The sequence below is a fragment of the Triturus cristatus genome, chromosome 9 (genome assembly GCF_964204655.1).
Source record: "Triturus cristatus chromosome 9, aTriCri1.1, whole genome shotgun sequence".
Lineage (NCBI taxonomy): Eukaryota > Metazoa > Chordata > Amphibia > Caudata > Salamandridae > Triturus > Triturus cristatus.
The window spans coordinates 500,796,460-500,815,551 of record NC_140592.1 but is presented as its reverse complement, the minus strand read 5'-3'; the positions used below and the strand labels follow the sequence as shown (position 1 = coordinate 500,815,551).

The 19,092-nt window shown below is 46.1% G+C and overlaps 1 protein-coding gene across 1 annotated transcript in view; it reads right to left on the bottom strand.

Moving 5' to 3' along the window:
• The window catches only part of LOC146798204 (serine/threonine-protein kinase D3-like), a 508,587-nt gene that overhangs the window by 82,151 nt on the left and 407,344 nt on the right, over nt 1–19,092 (bottom strand). Inside the window, exons 7-10 of the mRNA XM_085625489.1 lie at nt 18,460–18,622; nt 4,159–4,282; nt 3,699–3,776; nt 190–460 (exon numbers count right to left, since the gene is read on the bottom strand). Coding sequence (XP_085481615.1) covers nt 190–460; nt 3,699–3,776; nt 4,159–4,282; nt 18,460–18,622 — 636 coding nt within the window. The remainder of the gene's footprint in view (nt 1–189; nt 461–3,698; nt 3,777–4,158; nt 4,283–18,459; nt 18,623–19,092) is intronic.

Genomic DNA, 19,092 nt, shown 5'->3' with positions numbered 1-19,092 from the left:
CCCCGCCCCAGCCCCAATGCAAAGCTTTCGCTATCTTTGTCCTTAGATTTCAAATCTTTGGGGCATTTTCAAGGGAGCTTCAGACCTCACAGGCTGTATGGGGGTTACAGACAGACATTCAGCATACCTCCCAACATTCAGACTAGAGTGTAACCCAGAATATTGAAGGGTCATAGTTTTCCTTCTTACCACCATCCTTAGCCAGGCCGGGGAGTGGAGACACACTGGATTCGTTCATGCCTGGTCTCAGGGCTTGCCTGACCACTTTTTCCCAAGCCTCTCCCACTTCAGCCCCCAACCAAGGCTGGCCTGGCTCAGGGTTGATGGAGCGCTCGCCTACATAGTACACCATGGTATCTGTGAGTAGCTCAAAGCAGTGGGGGCTTCCTCCCTCAGTCAGCGGAGCGGAAGACGATGCTTTCCAGGCTTGGATGTCAAGTATGTTAGACAATGGCAGCTCCTACGGGAAGAAAGGTACACGTGACAGAAAAAGACGTACAGACTCTGTCCAAGAGACACTGGCAATTATGCTGATTGCATGAATAAGCACATCAGATATTTCAGCATCTAACATGCATGGTGAGGCCCTCACTCGGAAGTCAACTGTACATATGTTAATTGAGGTGGAAGTCAGGGAGATAAAAGGCACACTGATTTCAAGTCCAGCTTTTGAAAATCTGATTATCTTTTTTGCACTACTTCAAAGCAAAGCATAAAATACATCCCTGGGTGGAAAAGTAGGCTTCATTAACTGCTATATTCAAGTAGTGGAGCATTATCTATGGATGATAAACTGAGTGAATGTAACTATGCTTAGAAATTTAATAATGCTATTGTCTTTACTTTATCAGAGACTCTAAATGTCATTAATTCGTGCATTCCTGCCTGTGCCCGGGTCCGAAAAGGATTCCTTACGATTTCTTTAAAGCCAAAACCGAAGCGTGGTATCAGTATATAAATATTCTCTCAAATACTATATTGGCGGGTCTTGCAATTCCACCTTTGTGGAAGTTCGACGAGATCCTGCACATCTACAATAAGGGGGATCGGGCAAGTCTGGCGAACTATCGTCTCGTTGATAAATTCAATGCAAAAAAAAATCTGCAAACAAGTATTGTTTCATTTGTAGAATTGGATTGGATTGATGAGGGTAATCTATCTGACTTCCCGATGGGTTTTCGCACAGGTATCAATACCCTGGATCAGGTCCTCAGGTTCCTAGCCTATATTGGCGCAAGGTGTTACTCCATGGCAGAAAGCTGTATGTCTTTTTTGTAGATCTACATACAACATTCAATCTTGTTCCCTGGGCAAGAATGTGGAGAGTACTGGCAAACCTGGGTATTCCCCCCTCCTATTGAACATTTTAGTGCGACTACATGAGAGAAATAAGGCTCAGGTTTGATGGGGGTCCGATGGACAGCTCACTGATCCATTTAGAGTGGTCCAAGGAGTCGGACAAGGCTGTGTTTTAGCCCATACTCTTTTTTCTTTCTATATTAATGGTGTGATTCACCACCTTAGTAAGGAGGGGTGTGATGCACCACGTATTGCAAGAAAGGAGGGTTCAATCCTTCCTTTTTGCCGATAATACCTTATTGATTTCTAAGACTCCGCAAGGCCTAAAACTGCTCTTGAACCATTTTCTTCATTCTGTGCTGAGAGGGGCCTTGAGCTAAACAGTACCAAAACTAAATGCATGTTTTTCTCTAGGGCCAGAAATTTTCACTGTAGTAGATATATCTTGGTGAAAAACATGCCTATCGATTGTATGTACTCCTTTGATTACTTAGGCGTTCGTTTGACACCAAACCTGAGCTGGGCCCTGCAGATTGAAAAGGCCCAATCAATGTTTACCCAACAGTCTGTAAATTTGGTGAAGGTTCACCGCAGAACGTTTTCCAGGCAGACCCAAGTTATTGGGTCTGCATTGTATGGTGCTGAAGTATGGGCATCATCAAACCATACTCGCCTTGCTACGGCTAAGCATAGGCTTATGAGGTCTATTCTTTCACTTCCAATGAGTACACCTCTTGACCCTCTGTATTTAGATCTTGTCCAGAGAAAGATAGTACACAAAATTGAATGTCGAATGTTACTGTTCTGGTATAGTTTATGGGCTTCACTCAATCTTGAACCCCATCGCAAAGGTGTCAAAGATTTGTTGACCCATCCGGGTGTAATCAAAATCCCTAGTTCCATGTTATCAAAACTCTCTTACAGAGGTTAAGTCTACATGATCATTGATTTTTCTGGATGATTTCTGCCAGTTAACTAGAGAAAAGATCAGAAATTTGTTTTGGGAAGCACTTTATTTTTTATTTATTCTAAACCATTTTTGAGCTTTGCGAGAGCCATTGATTAAATTAAAGCTTCTTTTGCAAGCAAAATATATCTGCTATTTCAATTTCGTATCTTTCCGGCCAAACTTTTTATTTTCAACTGGTCTGTAGGGAATGGGGATGATGATAACCAATGCCCGGCATGTGGGGAGGGGACTGAAACATTGGTACACCTATTTTTCTCTTCTCCCCAGTACAGTAGGTTGCGAGCAAAGTGGATTGTTCCACTGTGTAGGAATCTTGGTACCAAGAAACACCAGGTTGCTTTTAGAATTTTAAATACCAGCACAGCTCGGCCCCATGTCTTTGGGTTGGGCAAATTTCTTATGGCAACCTGGTTAAGGTGCTCCAAGTGCTTACTGGATGTGCAAGTCACTTCCTGAGCAGCTAGAACCGAGACTAATACAGTGAAATGTTTTGTAAATTGTATATGTGTTTAGTTCACTAATTGTTTTATCATGTTTTAATAATTTTATCCATTCTATCAGCTGGACTGTCCTTTTCATCTATTTAGTGCTCTGTAAACTGTGTCTATTTTTTTTTACTTTGTTGATCTGTGTGATCAAAATAAAGTATTTTGACCGACTGACTAACTGACATCCCTAGGTGGAAAAGTAGGAACAGGGAAAATCGCTCCCTGAGCTCAATTGTGGCCCCTGGCTTACTTATTACTAATATTTTAGCAAACATCAGAACCAAATATGCTCCAGCATAGAATGCTTCATAGGTGCACATACTATAAAAATATTGAAGTGTGAGTCTAAAGATCTCTCAGTTCCTAATATGGGTCTGTTAAAAACTAAGTCAAGCTATGAAATATACTTACAATGGATTTGTAAATTAAGAGAAAGGTCAGATAAGAAGCTGTTTCATACCATGTCTTCTTAAGGTGTATATGCCACTCATTAATTAATGCTGCATTAAATGCCTCTGCAGATGGCAACTCCCATACTATAACAACTGAACCCCTTTCATTTTAACTATAGGCAGTGTGCACACACTCTCGTCTTTGCTCCATGACTAAACAGGATCCCTATAAAATTATTTTAAGAGAAAGAAAAAGACTATAATGGTCCTCCAACACCCCCAACCTCCTTCTAAGGACGCCAACAACCCGAAGCTGTTGAACATCTCCTCCTAATCACACCCTCCCAACCATTCAACTAATTTGATGAAGCAACCTTTTCAAATTTGGTAATACTTCATTTCTACTACCTGAAACTGAACATAAAATTCAAAATGTGCTCAAAGAGTAGCCTGTCACCATGGTAAAGCTGTGTAGATGGCCTTAAATTCCATGGCTTTTGATTTGGGATACTATGTGCTCAGACGATGAAGCTATGAGCTGAGACCTACCTTATAGAATTTTCCTCCAGTTTCATTGTGGAAAAGAGTGATGCATTTGCTTTCCAGCTGCCAATAATGACGCTTCCGCTGCAGAAAAAATTGACAAAACATGTTTGATTGGAAAAGTCAGGCAAGTGATGCAGTGAGGCTATGAGTGTAGGAAATAAACAACTGCAAAGTGGAGTCGGTAAGAGCACAGCTTCTAGGAAGGGCAACTGCTGGGAACCTTAAATGGGTCTTAAGTGAAAAATTCAAAGGCGCTATTGATGCCGGCCAAAAGAGGATCAATGAAGAGGACATCTATTCCTGCAGACTATAAATATCTTTTAAGCAATATAAAATCTTGTGACTTACACAGTCCTTCCTGAGATCTGTCCCTTCATCCTGAAGGGACAGGAAGTGTACCAGATTGAATGAACCTGAAAAAGCCTTTTATATTTCCCCATCGAGAAGAGCCTGAGACACTAACCATAGAATCTTTGCTGGTGAAGTGAACCATCCAGCCCTCCATGAGCACGTAACTGTTCTTCCTCTTGACGTTGCGGACAGACTGGACGACTCTCATCAGAGGGATGAAATTGCTGAAACTTGGGCTGCAAGACAGCATGGCAGAGCTCACACATACATTAGGGATCAAATAGTACAGTCAAATTGAACACGTCAAACCACCATTTATTACTGATGACATTTATACAGTGTATACCTTCCTTCTCCACTACACCCTTTTTAACATAAACACTTTGATTTCTTAAACTGAACACCAAGTCACTAATCAATGTCAAACACAGTGTCATTAGAGCACCAAAACATTAGGGGGTGGGAGTAAGGACCCCAATTATGGGGCATTGCACAGTAGATAGCCTCCCCTCCATGGTAAATGCAGTCAGGTCTGTATCAATGAATAATAATCAGGTGTCACTAAGAGTCAGTTTCACTAAAACCTGGTATAGATAACATGACCACCCTAGACTGCATGGGGGGGCAGGGGGCCCACTACAGGACCACCCAACCCTAGGGCGCTAAAGTCAAACATCAGCAAAAATTATAGAGTGCCTCGAGTAGGCCCACTCAGATGCAGAAGCCTCACAAAAAGAGAACTTTATAAGCCACTGATGAGGAGCTGCTCTCCCATGCTAATAAGTATAGTTTTGGAGGTGGTATACCAAAATATTGGGGGGCATACTTACAAGCCCCTGTCGCCATCACAACATCACTTTTCTCGACGTTGTGGTGGCGATAGGGGCTTCGCCTTATTCACAAGGTGGTGTTAAGCCAATTAGCATGGCTTAACACTGCCTTGTTAATAAGGGACCCTTTCACGCTATACTTAGCGTGAAAGGGGCGGGCAATGGGTGTTGTGGTGGATGTTCCAACGCAACACCTATTGATTTTGACGCTGCCCCATATTTACAAGGGTGGCATAAATGTGGGGCACTGCCAAAATTAAGACCAAGAAAAACCTGATCTTACGCTGGCGCAACAAGGAGAAATGTTTAATTTCTCCTCGTTTTTGCTGTTTTCATTTGTGCTGCGTTGTGCAGCACACATAGAAGCAGCATACGACAATTGATTGTTTATGTGCAGGAAGGTGTCCCTTCCTGCACATAAGCAACCATTGAGAAAATTCGTTTTGCAACTTCTATGTGTGCTGCATGAAGCAGCATACATAGAAGTTTCAAAACGCCATTTTAGATTGTTTATGTGCATGGAGGGGCACCTTCCTGCACATAAACAATCATTCTCCTCAATGCGGGCACCCTTGCACTATGGTGCAAGGGTGCCTGCGTTGGCACTAGGCAGCTAAATTAGCGACAGCGCAGGGGGAAACGCAAGGCTGCAATGCATTCTTTTAAATACGGTGCAACCCTGCATTTCAGAAGTGGCGGGCGCGGCGTTAACCAAGGAGGCTAACGCTGCACTCCGCCACTTCCTTTTAAATACGCCCCTGGGTTTTTCATATCAACCTGTTCTGCACATTGGCATCTACCAACATGTCACCAAGGTAAGAAGACGTGGAGTTGAGAATATGTAATTTACATTTTCCTATTGATTGCTATGTGGAAATATCACTCTGGTACAGAAATGTGGAAGTGGTAGCAGATAATTAATTTTACAATCAATAGTTAAAGGTAATATTGTGTCATATCTCTAGCAAGTGTATTTAAGTTAGTCCATGCAATCTACCCTGGTCAAATCTCAGTATTCACTGTCTTGGAACTGTTCAGCTAGCACCTGCAACAAAAGAATAGGGTTTCAAAGCCTCTTTCTTTCCCCTGGCTTTTTCACCTCTCGTTTTCGCCGCCCCATCACATTCCCAATCATTTCATGACATATGAATTCCTTAAGCCTGCAACACAACAATAGCATAACAAGGGTAACGGCCTTAACAATGTGGGCTCAGCCATGCATGCCATTTCCCCACAAGCCGGGTAGTTTTTAGGGAGAGGGGTGAGTTTGTATGGCTCGGGGTGGGGGGTGGGGGAAAGGGACAGTTTATCAGGGCTAGGGGCAGCTTAGGTCTCAGGGTGGGGTACTTTATGGATGTAGTTGACTATTTGTAGGGCACAGTGTGAGGGAGGCTGGGGTCGGGGTAGTTTTTAGGGTGTGGGGTTAATTTTTAGGGCTCAGGGCAGGGCTGGGGAAAAGTGGCAGTTTTCAGGGTTAGGGGTATGATCTTTAGCACACATGTCCCTTTACCAATCAATTCTTTACCATTGAATTGCATGGTAAAAACATGTGTAGTAAAGATGTGGTCGTGGTTAAGACCCCGCGGTTCAGGCATGCGTTATTCAGGCATCCATTTTTCCATCATACAACTACGTATCAAAGACTCTCCTCTTCTCCTGACTCTTCCACCCTGTTGTGTGGAGACTGTAACTTTATATAGAGTTCTCCCTGGTGTAAGTCCACCCTTTACTGAAAAGGGTTATAAGGGATTGGGGGACTGGGATTGCAAGAAGGGATTCCTCCCCTCACCCTATTGACTCAAAGATAGAAAAGACAATCCACCCAGACCCTTTTAAATGAATGGTCTCGCTTTGGCTTTCTCCCAGGTAAAGTATTGTTATCTGCAATGTTTTGCCTACTCAGGCTTCATCCCCAAGGCCTCTGTCATCCTAATTGAGACTACAGCAGTTATTCCTCACAGCATCTTCAGCCGAGGTCACTGAATATTCCTTTCTCTCCAACCACTGCAATGTCAGTCTTCCCCTACCACAGCCAACCAATGCTGCAGGGACTTTACTCCAGAGGCACCAGGATGAATAGGGTCTGATTGTGAGTCAATCGGTCTATTCTGACCCATGCATAAACCCCTGTTTACGCAGTGGTCGGAATTACGAGTTTGAAGGTATTTCACCCATCCGATAATCATTGGATGCATTAAATCCCTCAACCTTCGTTAAATTCAGCAAGTCAAACCTGCGAAAATGTAACAGGGGAAAAGAATATGATATTTACTGTACCATACGGGTGTTATTCCCCACAAACTCATAATAGGTACTACTTATCACACCCAATAAATAACCTACCCCATAGTATATTTATCAGGTGCAAAAAATAGCTCCTATACTCCGTCTCAGGCCTATACAGTCTTGTCTGGGAAAACTGTGGTCTTTGAAGGGTATATACTTCCTGGTTTTCACTCCGCCAGGAATGGCCACTTTCCCGAGTTTACTTGACGGCGGATTGACATCCCTTCAGGAGTATTCACAGGTATGCGAGACACTACATACGAGTTGCGGCGTTCACACTACATTCGTTTTAGAGCACCCGAAGTATGACTTTTTCAGTGCACCGGCTTATTGATAATGTATTTAGTCACCAGTTGAATGCGCGTTTCCTTTTCTCTTGAATACTCGGAGCTACCACTACCATTTTTGCATGATGTCGAGTACGATCAGCTCACCTTTTTTTTTTTTTGTCAAAATTGTTTTTATTAGCATCAAAAAAAGAATGACAAATAGAACAGACCATGGCATTTGCATTATAACTGAGTGGACCAGCAAGTGATGATGGAAACTATAACAGAGTACCGACCCTAAAAGAACCTAGAAGAGGCGAGCTTCCCCAATAGTAACATACGCTAATGGAGGGGTACAGTAGAGCTGAAATAAGGAGGGGAAGCAGGCCCGGAAATTATGCCCCAGGGAACTCCAGTGGGCGTCAATCGGGCTCTAACAGGCCGGCGCCGGTCGGGTACTCAAAAGGCGAAGTCCAAACATCCTGCTGACACCGTGCCAGAAACTGCAAATCCGTTTTATAAACACCCACAACTCCCCGCAATCCCTTCCGCCCCACCCCATAAATCATAAGAGAGAAAAAGAGAATAAGGAGAGAGAAGGAAAAGCAAGAGAGAGAAAGACAGGGGAGGGACTCAGGGAGGGAGCCCGAAGGCCCGGTGCTGGGGAGAGGGAGGGGAGAGGCCCGTCCAGAGCGGAGACAGGACAGAGTCTCACCCAGGCGACCCTGCAACTGCGAAACATACGATCAGGAGATGCCACCCACAGCCGCTGCGGCCGACTACAGTTGGAACAGCCGTAGGCCCCTGAGCTGGGGAGGACAAACCGCCGCCGGCAAGCCTCTAGAAAGGAAGGTCACCAGTGGACCCCACGAGCTCAAATGCGGCATAGTCCTCCCTGAAGATGTCCGCCATTCTCTCTAGACTCAGGAGTCTCCAGAGGCGGGCATGCCACATCGAGGCCGTGGGTGCCGCCTGCTTCTTCCAATTGGCGGCGATAGCTACCTTCACCGCCCCCAAGCACAGCCACATCACGGCCTTATCCGCTCTAGTTTGATAGTGCAGGGAGGAATCTCGAAGGCCTAACAGCGCTGTCACCATGGAGGTGGGGATCGGATAGCCCAGCATAGATTTAATTTGCGCCAGGATCTCCTCCCAGAAGGGGCGGATCGTAGGACAGGTCCACCAGATGTGCTGAAAGTCCCCCAGCAACCCACAACCCCTCCAGCAGCGGTCAGAGGTGCCTGGGAAAATACGCCGCAGTTTAGCTGGATATAGGTACCAATCTACCATTACTTTCATGTGAGCTTCTCGTAATTCTATTGAGTGGTTGTGCTTGGAGATGTCTGACCACAGAGCCTCCCACTCCCGTTCCTCAATCGGTCTAAGCATCACCTCTTCCCATTTAGCCTTAAATCGCGGGGACGGAGAGACCACAGTGGCCAGAAGGTGGCCATAAAGAAAGGAGATTGCCCCCTTCATGGTTGTGGTAGTGCGCACGAATTTTTCAAACGGTGTCTGGGGCCTGTGGATCGCCGCCTGAATCTCCTGTGATTGAAGCCAATGCCGGAGCTGGAGGTATCTATAGTGTTCAGTTTGCGGAAGGCTAAAGTCACTTCTACATTCGGAGAAAGTCAGCAACCGAGACCCCCTAAAAAGATGTCCGATCATTAAACAGCCCCCCTCCTCCCAAGCTGTTAATGGCCCTCTAGTGAACGCTGGCGGGAAGGCCGCCAGCCCATGAATGGGGGTGTGAGGGGAAGGGAAAGTGGTCCACCGGTCGTCCGGAGATAGGGAGTCCCAGACCTGCAACGTCGTTCTGGTGGGCGTGCTGATGTACTCGTTATCCGGTCTATCTCGTTTCGGGCGCCACGCTAAATCCCAAATAGTCCGTCCCGCCACCGATCTGTCCTTATGCAGCCAATGTTTGTCCGATTCTCTTTTCGACCATTCTATCAACACGCGCAGTTGCGCCGCCTTATAGTAGAGGTGGAAGTCGGGGAGGCCCGCCCCGCCCGCAGAGCGAGGCCTCCGCAACATGGAAAATGACAGACGGGCTCTTCCCCCCTGCCAGATATAGCGGGAGCATAGGGAGCGCAGAGTCGAGAAAAAGGAGAGGGGGACATCAATGGGAAGGGCTTGAAACAAGTGGAGCAGTTTCGGCAATATTGTCATTTTGAGCGAATGAATACGCCCCAGCCAGGAGATGAACAACGGCTTCCAGCGCGCTAAGTCAGCCTTAATGTGCGCAAGAAGGGGGGGGGGAAGTTGGCCTTATACAGATCTTCCACGGATGGAGTGAGCTGAACTCCCAGGTATTGGAGCGATGTAGTCGCCCATCGGAAAGTCGTGCTCTGTTGGAGGCGCGAGAGCTCTTCCCCCTGAAGCGTAAGATTGAGGATGTATGACTTATCCATGTTGATCCTGAACCCCGCCACCCGTTCATAGCGCTGCAGCTCTGCATGGAGAGTCGGGAGAGTCGTGGAAGGGTGAGTGAGGGAGAGGAGAACGTCATCAGCGAATAGGGAGATCTTGTGGTCTTCTCCCGCGAATGGAATACCCGTTATCTGTGTGTTGAGTCGAATGGCCATCGCCAGGGGCTCAATGCTCAGGGCAAACAAGAGGGGGGATAAAGGGCAACCCTGTCTAGGGCCCCTAGAGAGGGTAAATGGAGCCGAACAGGTCCCATTGACCTGAACACGTGACGTAGGAATCCGATAGTTGGCCTGAATCATTGCGATAAAGGCGTCCGCAAAGCCCATCCGACGCATGGTGGAGAAGAGAAAGCCCCAGTCCACCCGGTCGAACGCCTTTTTGGCATCAAGACCAACCAGGAGGGCTGGCAAGTGTCTTCTAGAGGCTTTTTCTATGAGATGTACAATACGTCGCGTGTTATCATGCGTTTGCCTCCTTGGAATAAAACCTGATTGGTCGGGATGTATCAGCGCTGCCATAAGAGGATTGAGCCTAGCGGCCAGGATAGAGGAATACAATTTAGCGTCCAAGTTCAACAGCGCGATTGGGCGGTAGGAGGAACATTGATCCTTGGGTTTCCCTGGCTTTGGGAGGACTGTAATAACCGCCTCCGCCATGGATGGGGAGACCACCCCCTGAGTGATGACGGTGTTAAAAAGGGACTGCAGACGGGGAGCCAGGTCCGGCGCAAAGGTGGAATAGAATAGGGCTGTGAGGCCATCGGGTCCGGGAGCTTTATTTAGTTTAAGCACCATTATGGCTTTGGTGACTTCCTCCAACGAGATGGGGGCGCAGAGGTCCGCGTTGGTGGAAGCGGCAACCTGGGGGAGCGGTAACCCCTGCAGATATTCCTCCTGCACTGGGCCCTCTAAAGAGTCCGACGAATATAGCGCGCTGTAGAAGGAGCGGAAACAATCCACCTTCCCTGCGTCGGAGTGAGTGACCACCTCCGCAGCATCTCGTATCCCCTCAATATATTCCTTGTCCCTTTTAACTCGGAGTTGTCGGGCCAGGTGTCTCCCGATCTTGTTCCCTTGGATATCCGAGGTGTGGCGTAGGCGCAAGAGAGTAAGCTCGGCCCTGTTGGCATATATAGACTTCAGTTTGCCCCGCAAAGCCGTAAGAGGCCGCAAGGTGAGGCGAGAAGGCTTGGCCTTATGGGCCTGGTCCGCCGCCACCAGCTCCTCCTCCAGACGTTCCCGTTCCGCTGCTCTCTGCCGGTTGAGCGCGGAGTTAAGTGCGATGCACTTGCCCCTAAGCACCGCCTTAAAGGCGTCCCACCGTATCAGCTCCGAGGTCTCCTCCGCGCCATTGAGGGCAAAGTAGTCGTCTATAGCCTCCCGCAGCGATGCGCGCAGCACTATGTGGCTGGTGAGGGAGGCGGGGAAGTACCACTTGCGCTGGCGATCCCGGGGGCCAGCCCAATGAAGTGTGATCGTGACCATACTATGGTCGGAAACGGAGAGGGGAAGGATCTGAGCATCGCGTAGGGCCCCCGACAAAAAGCGATTAATAAAAATATAGTCTAAACGGGAATACGACTGATGGACATGTGAAAAATGGGTGTAATCCTTCGAGGAAGGATGAAGGGTGCGCCACGCATCGCATTCGATAAGCGTTGTTTGGAAGCCGTGGAAGAGGAACCCGACTCCGCCCTCTGCGAGTGCGAACTATCCAATTCCGTCTGCCAAACCAAATTAAAGTCCCCCATCAAGACGACCGAGCCTTCCGCAAACTGTTCCAATTTCGTGCAAAAAGTGGACAAAAACCCCGCCTGACCTGTGTTGGGCGCGTAGAGGGAAATGAAAGTGCAGGTCTGCCCCCTTAAAACCCCCTTTACCATCACCCACCTCCCCGTCTTATCCGAGCATACCTCCAATGGCTGAAACTTCATCCCGCTATGAAACATCAACATTACCCCCCTGTGCTTGGTGGTGGCTGAAGAACTGTACATGAGTGGGTATGACCTATGCCGCAACCTGTGGTCTTCCCCCCTACGCAGATGTATTTCTTGTAGTGCAACTATGTCCAGATGACGGTCCGATATGTACTTCAGCACCCTCTGTCGTTTCTGGGGGGAATTAAGCCCTTGTACATTCCAGGAGCCTATGGATAAAGCCGTTGTGGGTTTGGATGAATGCAGCCATCAGTAGCAAGGCCCAGGGTCCGCTCCCCCGCACCTCCACCCCCCCCCAGAAGATCCCCCCACCCTCCGTGTCAAGAAAAGAGAAAGAGAGAAAGAAGAAAGGAAAAGAAGAAAAAGGAATAGAAACAACCAAGATGCCCCAGATCCACACAACATCCAAGTGTAAAGGACTCAGAGGGTCATGGCAACCCGCCCACCCCCCACCCCGGCAGCAATTATATCTCTATGCAAAGAAAAGAGATGAGGAAAACATCCTCAACTGTTGCTCCCAGGCCCCGACAGGCCCGAACCTGCAGTCCATTGCCCAGCTCTACCCCTGCTTCACGATGAGGAGGTGATACCCTCTGGCACCCACAAACTCAAGGAAAGATAGTACAACAAAACCACAATCCTCACGACAAGAGAGTGCAATCGTAATTCATATTGCGTAATACCACATCCTCCATACTGAAGGTCCGCCAATCTCTATTTAGATTAGAACAGACTGTTATGTTTCAGTCGGCAGTGCCCCTGGTGGCACCATTAGTGAAACTCTTACTGACAGCCAATGGAATTGGGGACATTGGTGGGAGTACTGCAGACCATTCATCCTGTTTATGTCTGGTTATATCTGATGTACTTTGCTTCTGTACTGGATCTCCCAAAAAACAGAAGGACCTGGATAGAAGAAAATGACCCCATGCACTCGAGGACTATTCCTTTTCTCATCACTAAAAAGGTTGTTGAGCTGCCCCATGGAACATAGCGGCCGCTCAGCAATCTTTTAGTGCCATTCACCAATCTAAAGGCCTAGAAACCAGGCTTGCAGCAATCTCTAAATATGATGGGTTGTGTTTCCACCTGGGTGGTAGAATGGAGACAGCCTGCACGTCTGGACTGAGGTAGCCCTCTGATAAATGGCCACAGTGTTGTGACCATTCATGAGCTCAATCACTGAAGTCGGAGGCCCTTAGAAGTGTGTCCTGCAGCACAGTACCCGCTTACTGCCAAAGGAAGTTGTCAGGACTGGGCAATCTTTGCCAGCAGGAAAACTGCACAAACCTATCAATTATTTTGCATTCGGAGACTCCTTTATAGGCTTTCAACCAATTACTCACCTGCCAGAAGTCACTCATAAATTTCCAGCTCAAGCATAACTGTTGACATTTCTTTCTGCCCTGACAAACAAGATACAGAAACATGTAGTCGCACTGGTTATAGCAGCACTAGAAAGTGTTTGCAGGCGTACAGCATTTCCTTCAAACACACCAAGCATTAGCTCTAGCCTCTATACACGTTATGTATAGTCTCTCATACCATTGTGATGCTGTCCCTAAAACAGTGACTGAGGCATTTTCTCTCCATATGTCTTCAATTTTCACAGATAGAGCAGTGATTTTGCGCATATTGCTGTCCTTTGTAAATTTTAGACCATAATTTTTATGCTTCTGATGTGGTACTGATGACATTTTAGTGTGATTTGTAAATACTTGTGAAGTGGATTGATACTGTTGGTGCTCTACATACACCAATAATTTCCTATGCTTGCGACACCACTATTGTTTTATGCGGATCTCGAGTATGTTTCCCTGCTAGGCTAGAATGACCCCCAATGTCAGACTAGTGGTAACTCTTCAATCACCTTTGTCTAAGACTGCACTTGCAGGACTTTGAAGCACGTTTTGGTCTAGGCATTCACTGAGAAACTATAACTGGAGTAGGTCCTAGAACAAGCCCTGGATGGTAGCTCAAAGCCTTGCGTCGATTAATCCCTGCTGCGGCAGACTGTACCAATGGTGACAGGTTTCTGTGCATGAGTGTCAGCCGGGGAACTGATGCTTAATCCTATTGTGCTTCCTTTTTAGAAAGCTAGGGAAGGCCACTATGTGCAGCCAAAAATTTAAGAAATTCTTCTTCAGGTTCTAAGAATATTTGGTGATACCTGAAAGAAAGTTGTATAAAATATTCGAGAACGTGAACGGGGCACCTGCAGATTATCCTAACTTCAAAATTCTTTAAAAACAAACTATGCTTTGCAGGGGTGTCCAGATCCTGTCCAGATCAGAAAAGATATCTCTTTGTGTGAAGGTAGACAGACAGGACGTACGAGTCTTTGAACGCAACAATGAACTTGGCTTTCCTTCCGGGGCGGCCATATTGGGAACTCTCAGGGTAGCGGTCCAGTCATTACACGCTGCCTATTTAGGAGGCATGCTGACATGGACGCGCTGTGCTGCCTAACCGGTGTCGGAACTGCGTTCAATGCCCGACCGGTCTTCAGACTGATAAGACGTTTTTAATATTACCGTTTTAACTTTGCACTGAGGATACATTTTTAAACTAGTGTTTTTAAATATTGTATTGGTGTACTGTAGTCACGGGAAAATTTGCTCTTTTGCACTTGGCTTTCGTTCCGGGGCGTTCATATTGGGAACTCTCAGGGTAGCGGTCCAGTCGTTACACGCTGCCTATTTAGGAGGCATGCTGACGCAGACGCGCATCGGACGTACGCAGCAGACGTGCGCAGCGGGCGCACCGTGGGCGCGCCAATGATATGCTTAAGGCAAGCCCGTCTGTGCCCGTCCGCACTCGGACCGGGCTCAGGGCCAGTCCCCCTGTCTGTGGAACCCCAAATATCAAGAGTTATACAAAACAAGAGCTTCTGGAGTTTATGCCAGGAGGGGGTTTAATAAGCTGCCCTAGGCTCGTCTGGGAGGCGGGAGTTAAATGCCCACCCGGGGTATGCGGTATATGTGGCTCGCAATTGCCGATCTTTCTTGGCCAACCAGCCTGCAGCCCACATAATAAGCTCCATTCAGGCCCCTGCAAAAACGTCAGATCCATTATTAAGTGTGTACTTTTTAATTCTAGGTCCCTCGTTAAACACAGTAAAAATGTGCACTTCTTTTAGAAGAACACAACATTAAATTAGCATTTATCACGGAATCCTGGACAGACCAAGCCTTTGGGCCGGACCTAGCAAAGGCTACTCCCCCAGGTTTTTCCTGTTACTCCTTGGACAGACCTCTGAGGAAAGGTGGGAGCTTAGTGGTTATCTATCATAACTCATTGAAACCAGTATTTCATCCCGCCTCTAATACTTTCTGCGAGGCACTTTCCGTTAACCTCAATTCTGAGCACCACAGTATCTTTAAAGGGATACTCCTCTACCGCCCCCATGGTCCTCGAATTGGGTTTGGGGTGGGGTACTTTATGGGACGTTAGTTACCCTACTTGAGGATGGTATGTACTTAGATTCCTTCACGGTTCTAGGTGACTTTAACTTTTATCTTGAGGACCCCAATGACCCAGACACCTTCTACCTGAACAGAATAATGGAAGCTGGGGAACTTAAGCAGCTGGTAGTTGGTCCCACGCATCTTAAAGGGCACATATTAGATGGGATGTACTCTAATAACCCTGACGTATCCTGCGTAGAGGTTTTCCTAGTGGCTTGGTACGGCCACTGTGCCATTACATTCGGGCTGAAGGAGCCATTAGATCCAAAACCAAAAATGGCTCCATTGAAGATGGTGGAAAAAAGGGCATGGAAAGACTTAGATGGGTTACAACTTGAGGAGGAACTTAAGAGTACCCTACTCCCCCTTCCTCGTGATATTGACAAAGCCACCAATGCTTACACAGACTGGTTAGATAAAGCTTGCAAAAAACTGGTTCCAATAAAAAAGTGGACCCCGAAGTGAGCCTATTCCCTCGGCCCCCTTGTACTCAGACAAGCTTAAACTTCAGAAACTGGCCTGTAAAAGACTTGAACAGGCCTGGAGGAAAGAGTATAACAGCAATGATAAAGTGAACTATAAGCACAGCCTTGAATATTATAAAGAACTACTGTTGGAAACAAAACCGTTTTTTTTTTCTCAAATGAAATCCTCCAAGCAAGGTCCAGTCCTAAAGAACTTTTTAAAACTGTGAACAAATTAGCCTCTCCAAACATCATTAAGAATGCTAGCAGTCCTCAATTGTGTGAAAATGTAGCCACCTTTTTTCAACAAAAAGTGGAGGGTATTTTTTCCATATTTACCCCCGAGTTGAAGGCGACAGGACCAAATCCATGGATCACAACCCAAACAATTCCCAATTCTGGTCCAGTCTTTGATCATTTTACCCCTTTAGGTCTAGAAGAAACTGCTAAACTTCTGAGTTCCGCATGCTTGGGATCCCCTACGACCCCTGCCCGGTCCTGATACTTAAGTCTATCCCGGAAGTCATATGCTCTGCTTTAAACCCGTTGATCAATAACATTTTTACCTCTGGGATCTTCCCGAAAGACTGGAAGAAGGCTTCAATTCTTCCCCTTTTAAAAAAACCAACCTTAGATCCCACAGACCCCGGTAGCTATTGGCCAATTTCGCGGCTTCCTTTGCCCGCAAAAATCATAGAAAAAGCCATGAATACTCAGCTTAGCAGTTTTCCCCACATCAATAATGTACTTGATCCTACCCAATATGGTTTTAGAGCTGATCAAAGCACGGAATTGGCCTTAATCAAATCTTTTGAAGAGGTAAGGGAGGCTCTGGACGGTGGTGGGAAGGCTATACTGATAATGTTAGATTTGTCAGCAGCCTTCAACACGGTCCATAACAAGGTTCTAATGGACCGGTTGTCGAGGATGGGGGTACGAGAGGTTGCTTGGAAACTCCTTCAATCCTTCCTATCTGTTAGAACACAAACAGTTGACCTGGACAACAACACATCCTAACCTTTCAGCCTTCCTTGTGGGGTGCCCCAGGGGTTGTCATTGAGCCCCACTCTCTTTAACATTTACGTGATATCCCTGGCGGCCCTGATCAGATCATTTGGTTTTCAGCTGACCTCGTACGCTGACGACACTCAAATCGTGCTATCCTTCAAAGATGGTCATGTAAAAGAAACTGGAGCATGCTTTCTTGACTGCATGAAGGCCATAGCAAGTTGGATGTCGGTGAATTGCTTAAAATTTAACTCAAGCAAAACCGAGGTTATTGTATTCGGAAACAATCCTCTTGTATGGACCCCTGACTGGTGGCCAGCAGACAGGGGAAACCATCCTACACCTACTCTTAAAGTGAAAAATCTAGGGGTAATAGTGGACAACAGATTGACCTTTAGTGACCACATTAGCTCAATAGTTTCCTCTTGCTTCCTGATACTGCGAATCCTAAGGAAAATAAAACCTTACCTTTCAGAAGCAAACTTTAGGACGGTAGTCACAGTCATGGTAATGGCAAGCCTGGACTACTGTGATAGCATCTATCTGAATGCTCAAAGTCAGCACATCAATAGGCTTCATATAGCCCAAAACGCAGCTGCCAGGCTATTATCTGGCACACCTAAATTTGTTTATGTTCGAAGAGAATTAACTTGGTTACACTGGCTCCCGGTAAAACAAAGGGTTCGTTTTAAGGCCCTTTGTATAGCCTTTAAGGCTCTTAATGGTATTGGCCACGACCATTTGAGGCAAAGGTTCAAATGGTATACCCCCGTTAGGACCCTGCGGTCCACGGGAGCAAAAAATGACCAAATTCCCACCTTTAAAAAAGCCAGCTGGGGAGGTAGGAGCTTCATTACCTGCACATCCAAGGCTTGGACAGAGTTGCTGTTCCATCTGAGGAATGCTGCAGATCTCCTTTCCTTCAGAAAGGGTCTGAAGACCTGGCTGTTTTCTCATTGAACCTCACCGACTTTAGGCCAAGCTTAGCGCCAGGACACCTAAAGGTAATCGCATGCTTCTTATAAATTCCACTAACATAACATAACAAATGGACAAATACTTTATTAGGGGTAAACCCCACCTCAAGGAGTGATTATTTAATACAACTAAAGAATGAATGACTCACTTCACCATTAAGCAACAGCCACTGTTCTCGGATGCACATCAAAGCAGGACACATTTTCCATTTTAAGATGCCCTAAATAACCTAATTTAACATGCACTGGTGCACTTTATCACAAACTGATATGGTCCTGTGTTTTCAGAAAACCTGTAGTTGTCATATATTTCCTATAAAGCAAGAGGGCCATTTTTACTGTAGATTCTAATATTTTCCATTTATCAACATATTTCTCAAGGTCTCTTGCAAAGCACACTCACCACAATTTCTCTCTAAGAATAACTCCCAAATTTCCAGGAAGTATTGGGATGCAAAAAAAACTTCTCCTCTATTTGCCCGGGCTGTTGCTGCTTTTAAAAAAAAAATGCTCTAAACTCTGGGAGGTTTGTAATTTGCCTGTACTACTTTGCCCAGGACTTCCTGAATGATAAGACATTGGATAGTAGACTACTTCTCAAGTTACAGGCAATACATATCAAGCCTTTAGACTGCAATTGTAACCCTACTATCCCAATCTAAAGAACATCATGATCTAATAAGTGCATAAACATGCCATCCAACAATCAATATTTCTGATGCATTATATAAAAAGTACTATACCTAAGGGATGTGCGTAAATCCATTTCGCTAAAGCTTGTCGATAACTCCATGTCTTCCTTATTAGGAGAGCCCACCTGCTCAGGGCCGTTGTCACTGACACTATTATTGCTGGTGTCTGAGTCTGGGTCCGTCTCCACGTTATGATTGTCATTGCAGTCTACATCTAGAAAGGAAACCAAGCAAAATACAAGTTACTTGCCTGTAGCTTGGATCTTGATTCATTAAAAAATTCCACATGGTTGGTAGAATTTTCACAGCACTCCAAACATTAAACCTTTGAATCGCTTATCATTATGAGAATGGAGCAATACTAAAGGTGAGAAAAGGATAGCACATGCCCTCAATATAGCTTTATAGAAGGCACCCACACTGTATAGGGGCAAGTTAGTCACAAGTAACACTTGATCTTGATCCTTGCTTGGTCTTGAAACATTGCAACATGTTTGTTCTAAACCTTCATCAGCGGTAGTCCATATAAATGAAAAATCACTTCAAGAGAATGGATAGTATTCTAACAAGTAAGGAGTCTGTCATGATGTATTATCAAAAATCTGCACAAGGTTATTAAAAGTGGGCAGGAGTTCATACTACACACATACATACATAACATTATTATGTATGATCGTCTGGGAA